General features: G+C 31.3%; 3 protein-coding genes across 4 annotated transcripts; 1 reads left to right on the top strand and 2 right to left on the bottom strand.

The window, feature by feature from the left end:
- Positions 1-222: 222 nt before the first annotated feature.
- Positions 223-3,108, bottom strand: LOC124934184 (mediator of RNA polymerase II transcription subunit 27). The gene is made up of 7 exons (XM_047474676.1): positions 2,720-3,108; positions 2,380-2,545; positions 1,151-1,613; positions 1,003-1,062; positions 800-868; positions 683-726; positions 223-589 (listed from the first exon to the last, which is right to left on the bottom strand). Exons 1-7 carry the CDS (start codon positions 2,997-2,999, stop codon positions 400-402), a joined length of 1,272 nt encoding a protein of 423 aa, XP_047330632.1. The 5' UTR covers positions 3,000-3,108; the 3' UTR covers positions 223-399.
- Positions 3,109-10,077: 6,969 nt separating this feature from the next.
- Positions 10,078-17,701, top strand: LOC124933605 (cullin-1-like). 2 transcript variants are annotated; one of them, XM_047474037.1, is made up of 20 exons: positions 10,078-10,301; positions 11,097-11,248; positions 11,357-11,456; positions 12,218-12,403; positions 12,621-12,668; positions 12,823-13,026; positions 13,108-13,185; positions 13,850-13,939; positions 14,018-14,098; positions 14,205-14,264; positions 14,901-14,930; positions 15,023-15,109; positions 15,198-15,347; positions 15,654-15,709; positions 15,792-15,912; positions 15,997-16,158; positions 16,233-16,376; positions 16,564-16,782; positions 16,892-17,059; positions 17,337-17,701. In XM_047474037.1, the coding sequence occupies exons 2-20, from the start codon at positions 11,115-11,117 to the stop codon at positions 17,436-17,438; spliced, it is 2,220 nt and encodes a 739-aa protein (XP_047329993.1). In that variant the 5' UTR covers positions 10,078-10,301; positions 11,097-11,114; the 3' UTR covers positions 17,439-17,701. The 2 variants fall into 2 exon arrangements, with proteins under 2 accessions (XP_047329993.1, XP_047329991.1); XM_047474035.1 differs by having other exon boundaries at positions 10,078-10,304.
- An 896-nt stretch (positions 17,702-18,597) lies between these two features.
- Positions 18,598-22,574, bottom strand: LOC124935835 (anthranilate synthase beta subunit 2, chloroplastic-like). Its single transcript, XM_047476268.1, has 7 exons — positions 22,189-22,574; positions 20,521-20,591; positions 20,405-20,442; positions 20,206-20,316; positions 19,151-19,250; positions 18,932-19,067; positions 18,598-18,823 (listed from the first exon to the last, which is right to left on the bottom strand). Exons 1-7 carry the CDS (start codon positions 22,516-22,518, stop codon positions 18,719-18,721), a joined length of 891 nt encoding a protein of 296 aa, XP_047332224.1. The 5' UTR covers positions 22,519-22,574; the 3' UTR covers positions 18,598-18,718.
- Positions 22,575-23,292: the final 718 nt, after the last annotated feature.

Raw genomic sequence — 23,292 nt, 5'->3', positions numbered from 1 at the left:
TAGCAAATTGAAATCATCAATTGATGAATGCCTTTGGAACAAAAATTGATTTGTACAAATTCCATTAGATAGACAATTGTAATTGGTTGTCAAAATTATTGATACCAGTGACAAAACAATAAATAGAATGTACTGATTCTACTATATATTTTCTCTCTCAAAACCTAAAATTTTAAAGTTCTATTATTTTCGAAAAATGAACATTAGTTGAGGATAAAAAAAGGCATTTCATTTATAAACAACAAACAAGGGTACAATGCAAATCAGTATCCACTAGTGAATCTCTAGACCATTGTTGGATAAAAGAAAAAACATCTTCACTAAGTGTGGATAGATTTGACAATCTGCAGGTCTATTAAACTCAACTTGTGAAAAATGTCTGATGTTTTCTAAAAAATACTATCTTTCCTCCCCAGAACAGTTAATATGATAAGCATGCATGCTACTACTAGCCGAATTCTGATCCCTAGTCGAAGAACCATGTTGATTCGAGGAAGCTTTACAAATAGGCAAGTTCCTGTAAGGGCGATGAACCGGAGGTAACACTAAAGCTAACTGCTTATCCAATGACAATAGCCGTCCACACTTACTGTGAAGAATCAAGAAAAATGCTAGTTTTGTGTTAATAATACTTGCATCCAAATGGTTTTTTTTTTTTAAATGAAGTCACAATTCATAATACCTGCAAGTTTTCGAGAATAGACCCTGATAGTTACATATCCAATGCTGCAAAAAAAAAGATGTTTCAAAACAGCGTCGCGAATAGGAGAGGATTGATAGAGAATGTCGGGTATAATACCAATAAAGAATGTAGAGCAGTTTCAGGTCTCAAGCCTAGAAAATACTGAAGAGCCGTATCACCATGTTCCTGAATTTATGTCAATAGCCATATTAGAAGACTAGGGTATTTTCTTTCCCTAGTGGTAAAGTGGTAATCGTTTCAGGAGAATTGTTTTTCATTGTATAATTTGATATGCAAGAAGTTGGAGAATAAGGCATTACCTTCATGTGTTTATATACATGATAAACAGAAGCACCCCTGGAATGTATATAGCTGCCACCCTATCGACAATAACAGAAAAAAGAAAAAAAAAAAGTTTATGCATTATCAATATGTTTTGTCTGGAAATCTTGAATTAAATATTCATACCTCATCAGGAGAAAAGAAAGCTACTGCATCGGGGTTGATGGAACCAGCTGGATGCAATGAGACTAAGGCTCGAAAAACGGATGGCAAAAACAGTTCAATTACAGCAACTTTATCGACAGGAACAACTCCGGCTGAGCCTGGTCTTAGTTTACTTGGGGTGTGAAAAGCATGTTCGGTTGTTAATTCTGTGTTGTTGCTGCCATTGTTAGATGAAGAGGGAAGTGAAGAAGCTCTCTTTGACCAATCCAACCGTTGGTAAGTAGTGATCTTGATGTTTGGAACATCTCTTCCCATGTGTGATAGAAGATCGGACAGTGTCCATATACCACTACCTTCTTCGTCTTGGCTTATGGTTGATACTTGAGAACTTGAATGCTTTTTCGAAGCTGGTTCTGTAACATCATTGCAGTCTAGGTGAGGAAAAAATCGTCGTTTCTGGTCAGTGAATGCTTTGAGAGCCAATCTGCATCAACACTAGAAATATTAGAGCAGCGGGAGTTTTGAAATACAAAAGACAACGCAAAAAGAATACAACATTTTATTTAGACCAGGGTGTTTTTTTCAATCAAGAGTGCTTTCACTAGGAAACGAATCTTCAACTCTTAGTTCAAGACTCTTACCACTTGAACTACTAATCTTGAGTTCCCTCAAGATTATGATAAAAAAGATTATTGGATTGATATGTGTTGTGTAATTCACAGAACCTCCACTGTCAGATTCCTGAACTTCACAAAACAAATGAACAGAAACATGGATGAAATCGCTCTATTCCATTCAGCAACCAATCAAGAAGTCTCTCTTCATCTAAAAATATGCTGCAGAATTCATTTTGATCGCGCAGATTTGATTTACATCTTCCTTACTATTTTGACTAACTCAACTCATGAGAACTATCAGATAGTTCGTATAACAATGTAAAAGGATACTTCAAGCACAAAGTAGTTGCAAATATAATGTCAATTCAACTGCATCATCTCGTATAGATAAATCACATCTAACATTAGGTCAACCTCAATGTGCTTAAGCATGGAAACAAATGTACAATAATGGTTTCATTTGTAAGCAGTTTTTGACCTCAATTTCTTATTTGGGTGTGGATTTAGATGGAATCCCATTTGGCAAGATAGTGTATTTGAACTTAGTCCAGCCAAGATCCAGATTCAGATCCATATAAAAAGTGTTTCCAAATAAAAGGAGATCATTACTATCCTTCATGACTTGTCACAAACCTGGTCCTATCAACAGCTGATGCACCAGCTTGACCAGCAAGTTGTCTTTTCCATGCATATGCAACAACAGCACCATCTGGACAAACCAAAGGCATGTGAAGGCCCCATGAATTGCTTCGTGAACGCAAAGATTCATTAATTACTCCGGATTCTTCCAATTGCCTTCCTAGCAAACATGAAAATTAATCAGATTTAGTATTATCTAAAACTATTCCTATCACATAACAAACCCTAGCTGAATTACAGTCAAAATGCAACTTATCTCTACATCACAAAATTCTTACCTTTACTATGATATAAGCTAACTAATCCAATCATGTAGCTGGAAACGATAAGATACCTATGATCCGGAGGTCTTCAAGGTGTTGTCGCGTTGAAGTTTCTTCCTTAAGGATCAAATTCAATGACTTGTTAGCTTGATGAGGCTGCGCGGTGACGAATAGAGCTTCAAGTAGACGGTCGGCGCTGAGTCTTATATCTGCTATTAACCGTCCGGCATGTCCAAGTCTCTCCATCGCCAGGGCTACCTGCTTCGGCGGAGCCTCTGAGGTTGACTCTCGTGACTCCGTCGGAGGTTGAACGGAGACGGCGGCCGGATGAGATGGCGGCGCTCGTTGCATTTTATGCTTCTCTTTCGTTTTCACCCCCTCGCCGGTGAGATCGCCGGTGAGATTAAGCTTGAATTACTCTTCTTTGTTCGTTCCTATAAGTGTCAAACCAGATACTGAGCTCTTCTTCGTTGAGTCTCCAACAATTATATTGTTCTTTGGGATTTCATTGGCCCGTTAAAATAATGGATTATATTGGGCCAGTTTGGAGGCACACTTAAACCTCTTGGGCCTTTAGTATTAGAAATTTAGGACAAGACATATGTTTAACTTAACAAGTTTTCATAATTATTTTTAGGAAAAAAACTCATATATATATATATATATATATATATATATATATATATATATATATATATATATATATATATATATATATATATATATATATATATATATATATATATATATATATATATAATTAAGCGGAAATAGCTCAGTTAGAATAGCGTCAAAACTGAAGGTTACCTGTTTTATCTAGTGTTTTATCACCATCACCGCATTATTTTTTTATCACACAATTCTTTTAAACAAGTCGAATTTCTTTATGTGGAATTTTTATTTCTATATGAATAAAATTTTAACAAATTAGTAAACAACTATTTAACTTTAAAAAAAATATTAGAATAATAATTAATTCAAAAAAGAAACATTAGAATATTAATTAATTCAAAAAAATTTAAGGAATAAAAAAATATTAAATATCAAATATCTATATACCAATATATGAATCCTTAACCAACCTAAATAACATTCTTGTCTTCTGCCACTCTTTTATAAGAAATACGTGTATATATATAGTCGGTCAGTTTATTCGTCGGTATTTTAATATCTAAACCGCTAATTGAACCGACCATGATTAAAATCTAAACTGATTAAAACTCGATTCGATTAATTTATAATTTTTTCAGTCGATTTTTTCAATTTTTTCAATTTTGTTTACACCCCTAATTTAAATAATTCAAATCACTCAAATCTCATTTCACTTCTTCTCTAATCTATCAAATTAATTAATCTATTAATCAAAATATTAAAATATTTTATATTTTAAAATTATTATATATATATATATTCTCTTTAAGGCCTTGTTCAGTTAGAACTTTTTTTTAAATTTAGAGGGAGAAAAAATATTGATTGTTGATAATTTTGAGGAAGTGGTATTATTTTTTTGTAAAAAAACTTAAAAGGTATTGATATATATGAATAAAATAAAAAATAATAATTTAAAATAGAGAATATTTTATTATTTTTGTTAATGAAATGAGTGATATGATTGTTGAGAAGTGATTGATTAAAAATTTGATTTTGTTTGAGTTTTTTTAAAAACCCAAAAAGAACCAGGCTTAAATCTTTTTTCATATCCTCAAAATTACCACCAATCATTATTCATTATGTTTCTCTCTTTTCTAAATTATTCAAACTAGCATTTAGCCCGTGCATTTGCACGAGTATTAATAAAAAAAACCGTGAAAAAAATTACGGACAACATTTTTTATTTTATTTTTAACCGTTTTAAGTTTATGGGTGGGTCAACCCACAATCCGACTCAAGTATCTATTTACTCAACACCTATATAGATTAGTTAGTTAAAAAGTTGAACTTATATTAATATTAAAACGTCCCGCGTTTATCAAATTTGGTGTTGAATTTAAAATATAAAGTCTTTGTAGCCTAGTTGGTTAAAGAGTTGTACTTGTTTTGTTAGATTGCAAGTTCGAAACATACCTCTAGCATTTTTAATTTTATTTTTAACCGTTTTAAATTTAAAAACGGGTCAACCCACAATCCGACCCAAGTATCCAAATTAACCACAGCTCTCCACCCGGCAATCCGGACACTTTAAAAATTAAGCATCATTATATATATATATAGATTAGTTAGTTAAAAAGTTGAACTTATATTAATATTAAAACGTCCCACGTTTATCAAATTTGGTGTTGAATTTAAAATATAAAGTCTTTGTAGCCTAGTTGGTTAAAGAGTTGTACTTGTTTTATTAGGTTGCAAGTTCGAAACATACCTCTAGTATTTTTAATTTTATTTTAACCGTTTTAAATTTAAAAACGGGTCAACCCACAATCCGACCCAAGTATCCAAATTAACCACAGCTCTCCACCCGGCAATCCGGACACTTTAAAAATTAAGCATCATTATATATATATATATATAGATTAGTTAGTTAAAAAGTTGAACTTATATTAATATTAAAACGTCCCGCGTTTATCAAATTTGGTGTTGAATTTAAAATATAAAGTCTTTGTAGCTTAGTTGGTTAAAGAGTTGTACTTGTTTTGTTAGGTTGCAAGTTCGAAACATACCTCTAGCATTTTTAATTTTATTTTTAACTGTTTTAAATTTAAAAACGGGTCAACCCACAATCCGACCCAAGTATCCAAATTAACCACAGCTTCCATCCGGCAATCCGGACACTTTAAAAATTAAGCATCATTATATATATATATATATATATATATATATATATATAGATTAGTTAGTTAAAAAGTTGAACTTATATTAATATTAAAACGTCCCGCGTTTATCAAATTTGGTGTTGAATTTAAAATATAAAGTCTTTGTAGCCTAGTTGGTTAAAGAGTTGTACTTGTTTTGTTAGGTTGCAAGTTCGAAACATACTTCTAGCATTTTTAATTTTATTTTTAACCGTTTTAAATTTAAAAACGGGTCAACCCACAATCCGACCCAAGTATCCAAATTAACCACAGCTCTCCACCCGGCAATCCGGACACTTTAAAACTTAAGCATCATTATATATATATATAGATTAGTTAGTTAAAAAGTTGAACTTATATTAATATTAAAACGTCCCGCGTTTATCAAATTTGGTGTTGAATTTAAAATATAAAGTCTTTGTAGCCTAGTTGGTTAAAGAGTTGTACTTGTTTTGTTAGGTTGCAAGTTCGAAACATACCTCTAGCATTTTTAATTTTATTTTTAACCGTTTTAAATTTAAAAACGGGTCAACCCACAATCCGACCCAAGTATCCAAATTAACCACAGCTCTCCACCCGGCAATCCGGATATTTTAAAAATTAAGCATCATTATATATATATAGATTAGTTAGTTAAAAAGTTGAACTTATATTAATATTAAAACGTCCCGCGTTTATCAAATTTGGTGTTAATTTAAAATATAAAGTCTTTGTAGCCTAGTTGGTTAAAGAGTTGTACTTGTTTTGTTAGGTTGCAAGTTCGAAACATACCTCTAGCATTTTTAATTTTATTTTTAACCGTTTTAAATTTAAAAACGGGTCAACCCACAATCCGACCCAAGTATCCAAATTAACCACAGCTCTCCACCCGGCAATCCGGACACTTTAAAAATTAAGCATCATTATATATATATATATAGATTAGTTAGTTAAAAAGTTGAACTTATATTAATATTAAAACGTCCCGCGTTTATCAAATTTGGTGTTGAATTTAAAATATAAAGTGATTGTAGCCTAGTTGGTTAAAGAGTTGTACTTGTTTTGTTAGGTTGCAAGTTTGAAACATATCTCTAGCATTTTTAATTTTATTTTTAACCGTTTTAAATTTAAAAACGGGTCAACCCACAATCCGACCCAAGTATCCAAATTAACCACAGCTCTCCACCCGGCAATCCGGACACTTTAAAAATTAAGCATCATTATATATATATATATATATATATATATATATATATATATATATATATATATATATATATCCTAGGCTTTGTTTGGATTGGGTTATTTAAAAAAATGAAAAAAAAAATTAATGATTTGTGATGATTTTGAGGAGGTAGAAAAAATTTTTTCTGATCAAAATACTAAATGACTATATAATAATAAAATCATAATTAATAATTAAAAAATATAAAGAATTTTTTTTTTAATGAATTGAGTGATTTAATTATTAGAGAGAAAATAAAATAATTTTTAAATAATTTGGATTATTTAAATTTATTCTTAGTTAAATTGTTTTTTAATTTGATTAATGAAAGTTAGTTTTTTTTATAGTCACTAATTTAGCTTCTATCTATAAAAAAAAATTAATTAATACTAATTATAAAATAATTTAATTTTTAACTATAAAATAAACAAATCATACAAATTACATAATATTTATTTTATATATGTTCTAACCCTCCCCACATTTGACATATATATATAAAAACCATAGGAACATAACCTCAATGATCATTTGTGAAAATATCTACAATTTGATATTGTGACAATATGAAGCATTTGTATGTGTCCATAATGTAATTTTTTACAGATAAAATGTATTTTGATCTTAATATGATATGGATCATGTTGTGTGGTTGGTATTGGACAATATTTCAAATGTATAGCATGAACAAGATGCAGATTTTGTCCATAATTTTGAATTTGCTCACAATACGATGAATTATATTCATCCGCTTTTGTAGAGATAATCATGAAATATCTTGTATTTTATTATAAGTGAATGATATTATATTTTGGTATATATTCTTAAATGTTATAATAGTTTATAGTTTTCAGCTCCTATTGTTAGACCCAAGCCTAAACATAAATATTGTCTTAGGAGTTTGATTTTATCTTTTTTTTCTTCAATTTACATTTTTCTATTTATCAACACGGAAAGATCTACCAAGTTAATTATTTTATATTTTAGTTATGATTAAAGATTTGGACCATATTATTTGTTGAGTGTTGTGGTAAAGATGCTTCTTATATTATCTTATCGAAAATGTGTTGTTGAAATTATAAAACATGTTTCTATGTGTTATTGTGTAAACTTCCCCTCACACTTGTATCAAGGGCATGTGTGTTTGTGTATGCATGACCCCGAGAGACAAATACATGCACACGTTAAGACTAACGCAAATTATGTAATTTGCGTGAACTATCTATTCCATAATTAGAAATTAAATTATGTATTTAGTGTGGGTTATCTCTTTCATAAATAGACTAATAGCTAAAATAGACTATATAAAGGATTAATAATGATGAAAATAAATAAGAAAGATTTATCTTTAATGGTATAAGAGTTTAAGATTCATAGGCCTCAAGTTCACATCTTCTAATTTTTCTTACTTATTTTCTTATTCAACATTTTTTATATATTCTATTTTAATCATTAATCTAACTTCTATTTATCAAAGAGATAAATCACACAAGTTATAAAATAATCTCAAAATAAATTAATCTGACAAATTATATAATATATAATTCCATATATATACCTACTCAAGTATAGATTTTGGTGTAATAAAATCTAGAAGCAAACAAACACAAAATTCATAAATTACTTAAAATAATTGACTAATTCTAAATTCGTAAAATATATAGTATATTTAAAATCATCAAAATTTAACTAAAATAAATATTAGTATTATTGTTATTTATATATATAATTAAGTTTATACATTAATAATTTTAAAAAATATATATAATTAATTAAAATATAATAATAAGTAAATGACTTATCAAAAAAATTATATTTACAAAAGTTAATTATATTAATTTATATATTTATATATTTTTAATAAAAATTTTCTTTTTATTGTAAAACAATATAAAATCGTAAAATCAAAATTATTTATAAACTCGTAAAATCGTAAAATTTTATTATCGTATATATAAAATCGTAAAAATTTACCTAAATTTATATTAATTAATTTTCTCTAATTTGAAAAATCTTATTAATTTAAAAGTTGTTGATTATACTTCCTCTAGTTTGAACATTTGGTTGTGTTATTTTTTTTTTCTTTGAAGTTATTAACAACTTTAAGATATGATTCATTAGTTGTCCTGGGAAATTAAAACAATTACTAACTATATTCTTGACCATAATAGAATGATTTTCAAGTTCAATTTTGCTAAAAGAGGTAGGAATAAGCTAGTTCATAATTTTGTTAGTTTTTATTAAATTTTGTTTTTAATAAGAAAGCCTTCATGGGTTAAGTAACACTTTGAAAGGATTTTTTTTAGAAAAATTTATTAAAAATGCTATCGTTAATTTGCTTCTCTTTCATGGGAGTTTGATCTTTAAAAATAATATTTCAACTAAAATTTTGAGTTAACCAGTTTATAATTAATTAATAATTTTACGTAAATTCTCGATTTTAAGAGTTTAGTGCAAACGAAACGAACAACCTTCGCGAGTTTCTCAAGCCGATTATATATATATTTGATTCAAATTTTAAATTCAAATATATTATATATATATATTTTTTTATTATATTACATCTTATATATTATATTATATATATATATATTATATATTATATTATTATATATATTACGTATTATATTATTATATATATATATATATATATATATATATATATATATATATATATATATATATATATATATATATATATATATATATATATATATATATATATATCACTTTCCTTTTCTAAAACTAACTAAATATATTTCTAAAATTTTACTTATTTATATGCGCGTCTCATGAATTATAATCTCACCTTTTAGTTTTTATTCCTCCTCGTTTTTTCTAGGTTAATAGTTGATAATTGAAGAAAAATCAAATATTCATGTATACAGTAAGTCTCTTATTCTCTTCTATTTCTCTTTCACGTTGTTTCAATTTTGAAAAGAATGAATTATTTCGAGTTATTGTTTGAATAATTAGAATTTATCTCGAGTCAAATTATATTGAATTTTCGAGCTTCAATCGAATTCGAATTCAAATTCAAATACCGTTCTTATTTTCCGAGTTCGAATTTGAATATCAAATTTTTAGTATTATTCAGTTCAATTCGGTTTATTTGCACTATAACATAATTAAAATTGTGATAGTTCACATTATATAACAAAATTCAAAGTTCGATTTCAATTTAGTTTTATTGTTCAAGACAAATTATTTTTTCAAAGTTTAAGAAACTAAAATTAGTTTAACAAGTTAAGACATATTTAGCGGGAATTAATCAACACTCTTATCACTTAATTAACTCGATATTAAGGATGAAAGTATATTTATTTTATTCCTATCCCAAATAAATAAATAAATAAATAAATAAAGATTTGTGTACCAGATTGATTGAATAAGTATATAATCCCTACCTTCCCTACCAAAGGTCAATCAATTTACAAAGGGGGTATCTCTTCTCCACGCCCCCCCTTCCCCAAATTCGTTTCAGAAACCCTAACCATCTTTGATTACCTGCTTAGCCTCTGCACTATCTTTATCTCCGTCGATATCTCAAGTTCGTCGACCATCGTTTACTTTACCCTCTCTGCAGCAGCCTCGTTGACTTCGTCATCTCGCGATCCATATCATAGCATCTCTCATCAGCGTAATCAGAAGGATTTACCGGTAGTGAGTTAATCGGAATCTTTCACTTTTCTCTTTATAGTTCGTTTTTCGTTTGAGATACTTTATGATGTATCTTGTTTCACGATTGTATATATATGATTTCGAAACTAGACTGGAAACTATTTAATTGCGTATTTGTTTGATCTTTAACCATTAGATGTGTTGAAAATTTGTGATCTAGGTTTCTTGCTATAATGAATAGTTACGCTTACGTTCAAGAATTCTGTCAAATTTTGAATTGTGATTGATTAGAATAGTCTCAAATCATGCAAACCCTAAGATTGGTTTGTAGATTATTGAAAAAGGGAATTTCTTGGGAGAGACTTAGAATTTGTTAATTTTATTATTGTCTGAACACTGAAACTGATTTACATTGGTCCCTTCCTTATTTATAGGCTAATCGTAAGTTATGTCGAATCGAAACATTCCTTAAAGAGACATTATCTCATAATTGGATATCCTCCATACGCTTCTCACGCGCGTGTTGGCGTAATTAACGAAGATATCTGACACTCCTCAGCCATCCGATTTAGTATTAGCGCTTGCATCTAAGCCCTTTATTATTAGCGTTTCATAATCCCAAACTATAGAACCTAATGATAGTGAATCTTTAATATTAACTAGGCTCCATAATGGTTTATCTAGCTTCTTCGATACATGTTGCATTCCATATCCTGCATATGGACAAGGATTCTTGCAGGAGTTGGTTTGTATATGCAATTTAATCCATGTCTATACTAAGATGCTTAGTTTCAACCTGTTAACTTACGTTGATGCTGATGATTTTTTTATCAGAGACATACTCAGAACAAGATGAATCAACTAAAAACCATCGAGTTAGAGGAAGGATGGCTGTTCATGCAAAGGGGTATTACAAAGCTGAAGAGACTTCTCGAAGGTCTACCAGAATCTAACTTTAATTCAGAAGAGTATATGATGTTATACACGTATGTATTTTCTTAATACCTTATTATTATGATGTATTACTGCCTTCTGTCTGCATGATTTGGTAAGCAGTTCTAATATAACATGGTTTCTCATCAATCTTACAACAGTACTATCTACAATATGTGTACCCAGAAGCCGCCTCATGATTACTCACAGCAACTCTATGAAAAGTATAGAGAAGCCTTTGAGGAGTATATTAATTCAACGGTAACCTTTCAGCTTTTTTATGTTTCCTTTCGATTTTAAAGACTTCTCTTTGTATTTGTTGCTTGAACTTATTTTTTGGTAGAGAAATATATGTGCTCATAATTTTTTCTCTATCTTTTATATACTTTCAAAGAACTATCTCCATAAATATGTCATATATGGTGATTCTTTGATAGTGCTAACGTTAGTGAAGAATTTGTGATTGCACACTCTTGTTCAGCTGATGCCATTTCCTGGGAATTGTGTGTGTTTCTTTCCCTTTGGAGACTCAAATCTATGTAGAGTAACATTCTTTACCTGTTTGCTTATTTTGGAGACAAATTTTGAAAAAAAATAATTGCAAGGAAAATATAATGTTAATGATGTGCTGTTGGTTTTATTTATATTGTACTTCTGCTACTTACGTTTATCTCCTATGATTTAAAGTCTTATCTTTGCTTCACGTGAGCACAACCTATGGATGTATAAACAATCATTGAATTCAATATGTTGATCTCCTATGATTTTCTCTTGTTGAGTTTCTTATCAAAGTAGAAGTTAAAATTCCATACCTGTTATCATCGTCTACAATTACCATTTATAAACATCATATTAAAATACTTGCATATAAGTATATCTAATCCCACCATACTTTATTATCAATCATTACTAAATGTGTTCAATATCTTGAATTCTGCAAGTCTCCTTGTTTTTTGTTTGATATAAATGCCTTCTTCCATGTAAACCTTTAATTGAATGATTTATTCCTATAAACATCTCAGGTGTTACCTTCACTGAGAGAGAAGCATGACGAGTTCATGTTGAGGGAACTTGTACAGAGATGGGCAAATCACAAGGTGATGGTCAGGTGGCTTTCACGATTTTTCCACTACCTTGATCGATATTTCATCACTAGAAGGTCCCTTCCCGCTCTTAATGAAGTTGGGCTTACCTGCTTCCGAGATTTGGTATGCTACGATTTTATTTGACCTCACAACACTACACTAATTATTTTTCCTTATATATCACTCCTTTCTCTAAGTACCCAAAGATCATTAATTAATTAATTATGACACAATTTGAAACACAGAAAAGGGTGAAAAACTTTGTCAAAATGAGTATGATAAGTCAAGCATCATGCAACGTTTTATGTGGTCTTAATTATCATTCCCTTGAAAACCTCAGGTTTATCAGGAATTGAAGGGAAAAATGAAAGAGGCGGTTATTGCACTGGTAAGAATTTTTTTATTATATAGAGCAAGATCAAGTCCATTGTTTCTCAAAAAGTATGAAGAAGATCAAGCCCCTTGTTAGTGTGTATACATATTTGCATATGTAAAGGATTGTATACACTTTGATGTGCTTACTGAGAAATTCTGTGCATTAGATTGATCAAGAACGTGAAGGAGAGCAAATTGACAGAGCATTGCTCAAGAATGTACTTGATATATTTGTGGAAATTGGGATGGGAGAAATGGATTACTACATAAATGACTTTGAAGAAGACATGCTTAAAGATTCTGGAGATTATTACTCTCGGAAAGCATCAAATTGGATTGTGGAAGATTCTTGTCCTGCTTACATGTTGAAGGTAAACTAATTTTCATGGTTTGGTCACTTAATTCTTGAAATAACTTATGGTAAAAAATTTATCATCTTTTGGAAATAATAGGCGGAGGAATGCTTGAAAAGAGAGAGGGATAGGGTGGCCAATTATTTGCATTCAAGTAGTGAAGAAAAACTTGTGGAGGTTAGTTTCTTAATCTTGTACTTGATGGTGGGAGTCAGTTTAGTTAGTCATATTTCACAGTTTAACTTAAGTTATTACATAGAAACATTTCCCAGTTATATTATATGGTTGGTGCTACGGGTGAGCAAAAAATGGGTAAACCGAAACCCAACCCAAATACATTTTTTAATAGTTCCAACAAAGTGCTCCTGGTTGGGTGTGCAGTTCAGGGTTGGTGATTAGGTAATTTATTTTTGTTCGGGTTGGAGGTTTGTTACCCATTTTACCCAAACAATGTATATGTCATACATTTCTGTTAAATATGAACGACCCTACAGTGCAGTGGTCGATAGTCAGCTAAGAAGAGTTTAACTCCTCTAAAGCCAAATATTGTGACTTCAGTTAATGTTTCTTGTTTCTTTTCCATCCAAGACTTTTCTGAGTATTTTTACCATGAAACATTTCAATACTTGTTCCTTTTAAATCCTAGGTACTCTGTTATTGTGAGACGGGAAAATTATTACTATGCATTCCTTCCTGAAAAAAGATGTTTAGTGTTTAATATAATCATACTTTCCAATGGTCTTCTCATTGAGAGCTCCCTCCTATTTAAGTGGTATTTAACCAGCATACGATAACATTTAAATAAATATGATTATAAGTGGTATATTTTTTGTATTTGTAGAAAGTGCAAAATGAGCTTCTAGTTGTATATAGTACTCAATTGTTGGAAAAAGAGCATTCTGGATGCCATGCCTTGCTTCAAGATGACAAGGTATTGTTCTCAGGTTGTTTTTGGCATTTGTAAGCTTTGGGATTTTCCAAATGATTCATTTTAACTTGGTAATCTTAGGTGGAGGACCTCTCGAGGATTTATAGGCTCTTCTGTAAAATTCCTAAAGGTCTGGAGCCTGTGGCAAACATATTCAAAAAGGTCCATTTTCCTTCCTGCCTTCTGTTTATGATGTCTTTTTCTGTTTGGAATTTCTCTGGAACTTCTCATTCTTCCGTTCCTAATTCTGGAGAGTAACATAATGCAGCATGTTACTTCTGAAGGGACAGCCTTGGTGCAACAGGCTGAGGATGCGGCAAGCAATAAGGTTTGTTGTCTAAGTTTCAATTTTTATTTTTGATAGCTTTATGCAACTATGCTATCTTAGAGAATGTATTTTCTTCTGGCTAACAATAATAGAATTCTTAAAAAGTTGTTGATAAATTCAAATATCCATGGTTACCAAAACTTTTAAGGGTAATGTAATAAAGGGCTTACCTTTTAAAATGTACACTCAGGACATAAACATTCCCTTAAAAGGTTAGGGGCTTATTTGATCTTTAGGTCTAAGTTCAAGGGGCTATTGATATATTTTTTCCTTCATAAATGTTTCTCACTTATCGTTAGCCGGTGAAATTTTCTTTTCAAAATATTAGATATTTTGAAAGAAGGATTGTTTCTACATTTCAAGAGAAAGGATTATTTTCTTTGGAAGCATTGTGCTCATGTATATAGATATTACACGTTTATCTATGGATCCTCAGGAAGTTTCGACACTAACAATTACAATGAATTTTTTCTTTGGAAGTTCCGTAGGATGTTTGAAATCAAGCAAGTTAGAACGGTTCCTTAAGTTTGACTATACATTTGAATTATAGTAGTTCATTTATATAGTTGTTTGAGTTTGTTGTTTAAAGGACTGTCTATTGTTCCTTTCTGATTTCGAACAATTATTATCGTACAGGCTGAGAGTGGTGCTGGTTCACAGGAGCAGGTTTATCCCTTTTGTGCATACCTACTTATAATATCTAATTGCATTTTTTACAATGGTATGTCATAGGTGCTGACCGGAGTTTATTGTTGTAGGTGTTTGTGAGGAAAGTAATTGAGCTGCATGACAAGTATTTGACGTATGTAAATGACTGCTTTGCCAATCACTCACTGTTTCACAAGGTTCGTAATTGTTGTGATAATTGGTCCATTTGTTTTCAGGCTAGTTTATATTCCTAACAAGCACCGCATATTTTTTCTTTAATGTCAGGCTCTCAAAGAGGCTTTTGAGGTATTTTGTAACAAAACTGTATCTGGATGCTCAAGTGCGGAGTTATTGGCCTCATTTTGTGATAACATTCTCAAAAAGGGGGGAAGTGAGAAATTGAGTGATGAAGCTATTGAAGATACATTAGACAAGGTTAGTTTCTTTACATAGTGTACAATTATATTCTTTTCTTTTAGGGCTTGTCTGAAGTTAATTAACCACCCCAGATCCTCAATTAGTTATTCTATCAAATTATTCACAACATCAACTAAAATTCCAAAATATCCTGTTCATTCTTTATAAAAAATTTAAACTTTCAAAACAAAGGATACTTTCAAATCAACCTTTTCATCTAATTAGTTTTTTCACCCTAAATCAATTTATTTCGAAAAAACCCTACATCAAACAAGTTCTTAGTGTTGTCAAGTGTATTAAAGAAAGCTACTTTTGTCTAAACAGGTGGTAAAGCTACTTGCTTATATTAGTGATAAAGACATGTTCGCAGAATTCTACAGGTTATAACTTTGAATATTCTAATTTGTCAATACAAAATTATTTTATTGTAGATAATCTAAAATAAATTCTTTGCTATGGCAGGAAAAAGCTTTCTCGCCGACTTCTCTTTGACAAGAGTGCTAATGACGACCATGAAAGAGTTATTTTGACAAAGCTAAAGCAGCAATGTGGTGGTCAGTTCACATCCAAGATGGAGGGGATGGTAAGTAAAACCATTACTTAAATGAAGGTTTGTGTTATGATTTTCCATCCTAGGATTTTCATATTTTTTCTACTTGGTCTCCAGGTTACTGATTTGACATTGGCGAGGGAAAACCAGAACCACTTTGAGGAATACCTGTCCAATAATTCAAACGCAAATCCTGGAATAGATTTGTCTGTTAATGTTCTTACTACTGGATTTTGGCCCACATATAAATCATCTGATCTGAGTCTTCCTGCAGAGATGGTAAGAAAACATTTTGTCTGTTCTTTTGGAGATATTTACTACTGGTTGTTGACTCGCTTATTATTACCCTCCAGGTGAAGTGTATTGAAGTCTTTAAGGAATTCTATGAAACAAAAACAAAACATAGAAAGCTGACATGGATCTACTCTTTGGGTACATGCAATATAAACGGCAAGTTTGAGTCGAAAACTGTAGAGCTTATATTGGGAACCTATCAGGTAAGATAGATACTTTCGGCCCTTGTTTGATCTAGGGTTATTTGAATAATCGAGCAGTTATTTGAGTAAAAATCCATTAGTGTATATTATATATTTAAATAGATGGGATATTGGGTTATTTGAGAAGCCTTTCTTTTGATGTTTTGTATGTTCAACAAGATTTATGTAGTTTAGCTGTAATCTATAGGCTGCTGCTCTTCTGCTGTTCAATGCCTCGGATAGGCTCAGTTATTCAGAAATGAAGATCCAATTAAATTTGGCTGATGAAGATTTGGTGAGAGTTCTTCAGTCTCTGTCATGTGGAAAGTACAAGATACTTATAAAGGAGCCAGCATCCAAAGTTGTATCTCAGAATGATTCCTTCTTATTCAACGCCAAATTTACTGACAGAATGAGGAGGATCAGGGTTAGCGACTAACTCTCACACTTCACGGGGTTTTCTTCCCTTGTTCATGTTTTCTTCTCTAGCTGTTTAGTTATTCTAATGAGAGCCTCCTCTTTTGTAATTTGCCCAGATTCCTCTCCCGCCTGTGGATGAAAGGAAGAAGGTGGTTGAAGATGTTGACAAAGACAGGCGCTACGCTATTGATGCTTCGATCGTGCGCATAATGAAGTCCCGCAAAGTTTTGGGTCATCAGCAGTTAGTCATGGAATGTGTCGAGCAATTGAGCCGCATGTTCAAGGTATATATATCTTTTTTTAAAAGTATTTCTATGGGGAGTATTTTATGTTTCGGTTACTGCATGTTATGTTATGGTAAATTACATTGGACGAATCTGAGTCAGAGTTCAGTTTTTAAATGTGTTCCATGTGGATCATGATATGTTTATGAATCTCGAGTCAAACTAAGTTCAGTTTTTAAATGTGATCAATCCTCCATATAGATCATGATGATGTTTATGCATATGAGTAAAATTAAAGTTTAGTTTTTAATTGTGATCAACGATTATGTGTGTGCAGCCTGATTTCAAGGCGATAAAGAAGAGGATTGAAGATCTGATAACCCGGGACTACTTGGAGAGGGACAAGACAAACCCAAACCTTTTTAGGTACTTGGCATGAGGAATGTCGGAATGTTTATTTGCAGGCTCCATCGAAAGAGAGCGGGTTTATCATTATTACTACTTTGTTTGGTTTTTTGGACTTGAGATGTAAATTGTTCTTCTTCTCAGCCACTCTTTTGTTTTTTGTCTCCGCCACAATATTTGTGTTATTGTTTGAAAAACCAAAAGCTAATAGGCACTGCTGCGTCCCAATATTATTGTGTTGTTTGGAAAAACAAAAACAAACAAAAAGCTAATAGACAGATTGAGCGTTTTTAAGATTCAGCATATTTGTTTCTATTACTTATATTTCCTAAATTCATTTCCTATGGCCAAGACAAGTTTTCTAGTTGATTTTCTACTTTTCCAGTTTGGCAATATTCTTCTTTCCTTTTCCCCAAATATATGCATTATTTTTTCTCTATTGTGAAGTACTTAAATGCGGTGGTGGGTAGGGTTGTAAACGAATCTCGAAGTGAATATTACTGTATTCGATCCGTATTCGTGAAATTCGTATTCGAATTTTTTTTTAATAATTATTGATATTCGTATTAGATTTGAAATTGATATTCGTATTAGATTTGAAATTGATATTCGTATTATTCGATACGATTCAAGTATTCGATTGAATTTTTTTTAACGTGGGTTTCAAGTTTTCAACCGAAAATTTGTATATATGTACTAGGATTTTAGAATAAATAATATTTATAAAATTAAAATTAATAAAATTGTATATATATTTATATATAATCGAATATTTAATTGAATATTAGTGAATACCGAATTGAATATCTTGATTATGTATTCGTTTATTAGTTGAATCGAATATTTTTATTCCGAATCACAAAATTACGAATATCAAAATTCGAATACCGAATCGAATCGAATCAAAAATATTTGATTCATTTACAACCCTAGTGGTGGGTTTTGGATTTTGCGCCTCGTTTCAGTCTAGGGTTCATAATGGGTCGCGTTTAACATACCTTAAACGCAATAAGCTTACAAAATTTATGACAAAAATGTCCCTTGTGGCTATTCTAAACAAAACAAATCACACAAATTTCAATCAAGAATCTGATTAAAATTGAACGAAACACAACCCATTAAGAAGTCGGATGAACACGGTTTAACAACAAATATAACTACTTTTTTGTTTAAATAAAAACTTCATCAATGTAAATGATATTTGATATATGAAATTCCAAAGTCATCAAAAATCATAAAATTATTCATAAGAGGATATATTATTATTGTATCTCTCAATCAACAAGGTACAAATAAACCTTCTAGATTCAGCTCTTACTCTGTTTTCGCCTGTTCATTTTTCTTTATAAACTTGATAAAATTATTAACAATTTCCTTCCCCTCCGTGCTTAAAATGCTTTCCGGGTGAAATTGCACGCCCTGTAATTTATTAAGGTCATCGTCAATGAACAAGACAAAAAGAAATGTATCATAACCGAGTGAAAATAAGGAGAATGTAATTCAAATGCACGAATGAAAACATCTTACCATTATATGCTTATATTTCTTATGACGGGCAGCCATAACCAAACCATCCTCAGTCCATGCAGTAATTTCGAGTTCATCATGGGGGAAACTTTCCTTTTCAATCACCAGGCTGTGATATCTACCAGCAGAAAATGGGCTGAAACAAGTAGTAGTATTAGATTATGAATTAACAATATATAACGATGAATCCAAATGGGCTGTTAAGAAGAAATCGCCTACTTTGATAACCCAGTAAATAAGCCTTCTTCCTCTCCCTCATTGTAATACACAGGTGAGCTTTTCCCATGCATTACTCCAGAAGGCGATCGAACAATCTTCCCTGCAATAAATGAAAAAAAATCAAATAACAGCACCATGAGAATCGCAATAGGAATCAATCGCGACACTTTAATAAAAACTTGAACTTTAAAAACCATGAGAATCGCAATAGGAAAGCTCATGAAGATCCCATTGTGGTGAAAAGAAAACACTTGATCCCAATTCTAATAGGATCCCCATGCTATTCCCTTCTTCAAGTCAATTACAAGTTAACAAAAATGAGCCATAACTATGTAGCCCTATTGAGTCAAATTATGTCTCCTCGTAGCAATACTCCAAGCAAGGGTTAGCTAGGGTTAGCTCTGGGAAATGAGGTTAGCTCTGGGAAATGAGGTTGGTCGCTGAAATGAAAAAGAAGAAGCAAAATTTTGTAGATAAAGGGATTAGGAGGTTTTATGATCAGAGAAAGTGAAGGGGGGATGACACGCCGAATTCATATCAGAAATCGCTTTTTGTTTAAACTCCCTTATACTATTGAAATTTGGATCAAGCTGAAAATAAAGGTACGAAGAGAAGTGTAATATTGCCCATAAGAAATGGAACAATATCACAGAATTGTTGATTCTAAGAACTAAGGGCAAGAGTTTCTTTTCAAATCTATATAAGTGTAGGTTTGCAGACTGTATCTATGAAATTTAGACGGAAATGAATACAATAATTTTTGGAAATAAGAAAATAAGCAATGAAGAAATATGGAAACATGTACAAAACGTGCTATTTCTCAAAGTGGAATACAGAGCAAATAGGAAACTCGTGGCAAAATGAGTTACTATGCAAGGAATATGGTATTCATCCCTCAAAAAATACAATGAACTAGTTGATTTTAGTCTTTGCAGATGTAACTAGAAGTAATAGTTCCTGTTTGTGTTTTAGAAACACTTATAATTGCTAATTTAATAAAAACAAATCTCATTTTCTAGAAAACTGAAATAGGAATGCTCGAGCAATCGAGTTACCTCCAAAAGCCTCTCCGATGCATTGAAGACCCATACAGACACCAAATATTGGTATTGTAGGACCAAGTTCCAACACAGTTTTCAATGAAATTCCCGAATCTTGGGGAGTTCCTAAACAAAATAAAGTATACATCAGACAACTTAATCAAGATCATTTCAAAAGGCATTTAGCGAAGATTCAGATTCAGGCAGTTCTTACCGGGCCCAGGAGAAATAACCACTCCTCTTGGACATTTTCTATGAAAGGAATAGTCACAATTGTCAAATTATTAGGTCAAATAATATATATATATACCAGTATTTGCAAATTCTTACTTCTTCAGTTCCTCCACGGTTAGCTCATCATTTCGATAAACTACAAACTCGCAGCCCAGCTCTCCCATATACTTCAAAATTACAAGGCCAGAGCATCAGTTAAACCGGAATAACAGAAAATATCCAAATGATCAAATCTTGTGAAGTAAATATCATGCACTAAAGCTTATGAATCGATTAATATGCCCCCGATACCAATATCTTGATATATACATTGTCGACTAATAGACGACCAATTAATGTTTGGATAAAAATTCTTTCCGAAACCATCCCAGTTCAAGTACTCATAGAAATACCCAGAATACCCTTTTTCAATTTAAACTAGTCCTGAACCCTTAGCTACCCCTAATATAATTTTAACACCTAAAAATGATTTAAAAGTATGGTTTTCCCAAATACACAATAAAGTTAACACTTCAATTAAACTGTCGCCAGAATTCATTGCTTTATAATGAGGAAAAACAATTACCCAGAGAATAATAATACGCGTGCAAGATCGCGAATGATATGAAAATCAGTTAACATGAATAAAATGGCTTATTAGTGACATCTTAAAAACTGAATGGAATGAAAGGCCATTCAATGGAATTCTAAAATGCATGATTTTGTAATCCTCAACTTTCTCAAATGGAATCTCTACAAATGTCTATAGGGTTATTGCAATTTTTAGTATAACTGTATGGGTCCCATAAACCGCTTACACGTGACATCAGCATTGGCATATCGAAGGGCATAACACCAGGTACCTTTATAGCCTTATAAATTGAAGGATGAAGACTTTGAATTTTTTATACAAGAATCTACAACCTTACCCACTTAAATCACAATGGTATCGTTGTGATTTATAACTAGTCCTAATCTCGACCTACATTAGGATTCGAAAGGTGATACCATCCCCTTTGTACTCTATTGGAGCAAGATTCTGTTACGATTTGTAGGGTTTATAGAAAGACTGGGGTGAGGAAATAGACTGGACTAAGCCCTTAGATGAGAAACAAGGATAAATCAAAGATGAGAGGCCAAAACATTCTTCATTCATCTATCATAGAAGAAAAATCATAGGCAATAGCATATTTCATTGTAAGAATTATTCATTCGAAAAGGTATTTAGTATAAAAACTATAGCCAATTCACATGAGACTGATTCAATCAAGCCAAGAACTTGCATAATTATACCATGAGATCAATTCTAGATGACAAACAAATATAATCCCTTTCCATCTTACCTAACCACGAAAGTTTCTCTTCATTATAGTACATCTTTAGTTTCTTTAAGAACACGTGTACTCCATTAAAGTGGTCGAAGCTTGAATCTTTCAGATTCTCGCATAACGACAAACAAACAACTGTATAAATCTTAACAAATCCTTTTGGCATTACTTCAATACTTCTCAAATTGGCAAATTCTTCAGTTATACATATTCTTACCTCATTTTGATTAAGCCAGAAACTCCAACATCCTACTTCTATAGCTATGCAACCAAAGCTCGATATTTAACCTAGTTCATCAATCTTATTAACCCATAAAAAGTTCTATTTAATCAAACATTCCAAGGGCATAATCCGATCCATTTTACATATCATGACAGACAATTCATGTTAAACCAAAACCCCACAAATCTAATAATTTCTGATATGCAATAAGAGATAAAGAAATGATTTTTAAACCTGACAAAGATTGTAAGTGAAGCTGTCGTAATTATCAATCACCACAATCGGATTCGAGGTTTTAATATCAGGAATGCTCGTCGATATGGGAGCGATTCCATTGACAGCCATTGGAGGTCCACAAAGAGATGTCTTACGTTCTGCCCTGAGACGCAAACCCTGCTGCCATTCTTGACTGGTGGTGGGTATCTTGCATGAAGATAGCGAAGAACTAGATAAGGGATTGAATTGGTTTAGGGTTTGGAGTGGCCTCGATAAGGTTTTTAGCTGGACGAGGGTGGTGGAAACTGTAACATCCAAACGTGAAACTCCGCATGCCGCCATAGCCATAGTAGGTAGGAGGAGAGATCAAAGAAGGAAGGCTCAGTTTTCTGTCTCTGACTGTAATAGTGTATTCAGATTGAGTCTTGAACATGAATATATATATTACTTAATTTTTTAAAGTGTCCAAATTGCAGGTAAAAAGTTGGGGTAAATTTGAATATGCGAGAGTAAATGAATAATTAGATTGGGTCGGGTCTTAAAATAAAATAATTTAAACAAATTTTGAACTTATTATGAAGTTTAACCTTCTAACCAATTAAACTAATATCACTTTTGTATTTTAAAATCAACTTCAAAATTGATCAAATCGTATGACATTCATAATAATATAATTTTAACATTTTATATAATTAAACTAATAATATTTTAAATTCGTTTATATAATTTATTTTAATGGTCAGATTTTCGTTCTACCTAATAAAGATCGATAGATAGTAGTTGAATTTCAACCGGTGCAAATTTGTAATAATTATGAAGATGAATTAAAAAATATGTTGGTTGGTTGGTTAACAAAAGTGAGTTAGTAAGTTGGTGAGAGTAATATTGTTATTTGTCGGAAATATGTTGGCTAACGAAAGTGACTTGGTAAGGGAGTAAAAAAAAGGTTGTTGGTTGACCGAAAACTCGGTAAAGAAGAAATGGTTGACTAATAAAAAATATATTGTTTGATTAATAAAAATGAATGAGTAAGTAGGTGATAATAAATTTGTTATTTCGTTCAAATTTTCTTTATTAAAGTTTCATTTTAATATATTACCAGAATTTATTTGCAGATTCATT

Source organism: Impatiens glandulifera, chromosome 4 (assembly GCF_907164915.1).
Source record: "Impatiens glandulifera chromosome 4, dImpGla2.1, whole genome shotgun sequence".
Taxonomy (NCBI): Eukaryota; Viridiplantae; Streptophyta; class Magnoliopsida; order Ericales; family Balsaminaceae; genus Impatiens; species Impatiens glandulifera.
The sequence above is the reverse complement of the archived record's forward strand: the minus strand, read 5'-3'. Positions and strand labels throughout refer to the sequence as shown.

Bases quoted from the DNA above. Each gene is read 5' to 3' on its own strand.
- LOC124934184 (XM_047474676.1), bottom strand. From the start codon at position 2,999: ATGCAACGAGCGCCGCCATCTCATCCGGCCGCCGTCTCCGTTCAACCT. The intron at 1,063-1,150 runs GTATGAATATTT...TATTGTCGATAG, and splicing joins CTTTCTTTTCTCCTGATGAG to GGTGGCAGCTATATACATTC. The intron at 869-1,002 runs GTAATGCCTTAT...ACATAAATTCAG, and splicing joins ATGTATATAAACACATGAAG to GAACATGGTGATACGGCTCT.
- LOC124933605 (XM_047474037.1), top strand. From the start codon at position 11,115: ATGAATCAACTAAAAACCATCGAGTTAGAGGAAGGATGGCTGTTCATG. The intron at 13,940-14,017 runs GTATTGTTCTCA...TGGTAATCTTAG, and splicing joins CCTTGCTTCAAGATGACAAG to GTGGAGGACCTCTCGAGGAT. The intron at 16,783-16,891 runs GTTAGCGACTAA...TAATTTGCCCAG, and splicing joins ACAGAATGAGGAGGATCAGG to ATTCCTCTCCCGCCTGTGGA.
- LOC124935835 (XM_047476268.1), bottom strand. From the start codon at position 22,518: ATGGCTATGGCGGCATGCGGAGTTTCACGTTTGGATGTTACAGTTTCC. The intron at 20,592-22,188 runs GTTTAAAAATCA...GTAATTTTGAAG, and splicing joins TCACTTACAATCTTTGTCAG to TATATGGGAGAGCTGGGCTG. The intron at 19,251-20,205 runs GTAACTCGATTG...CATTTATTGCAG, and splicing joins CATCGGAGAGGCTTTTGGAG to GGAAGATTGTTCGATCGCCT.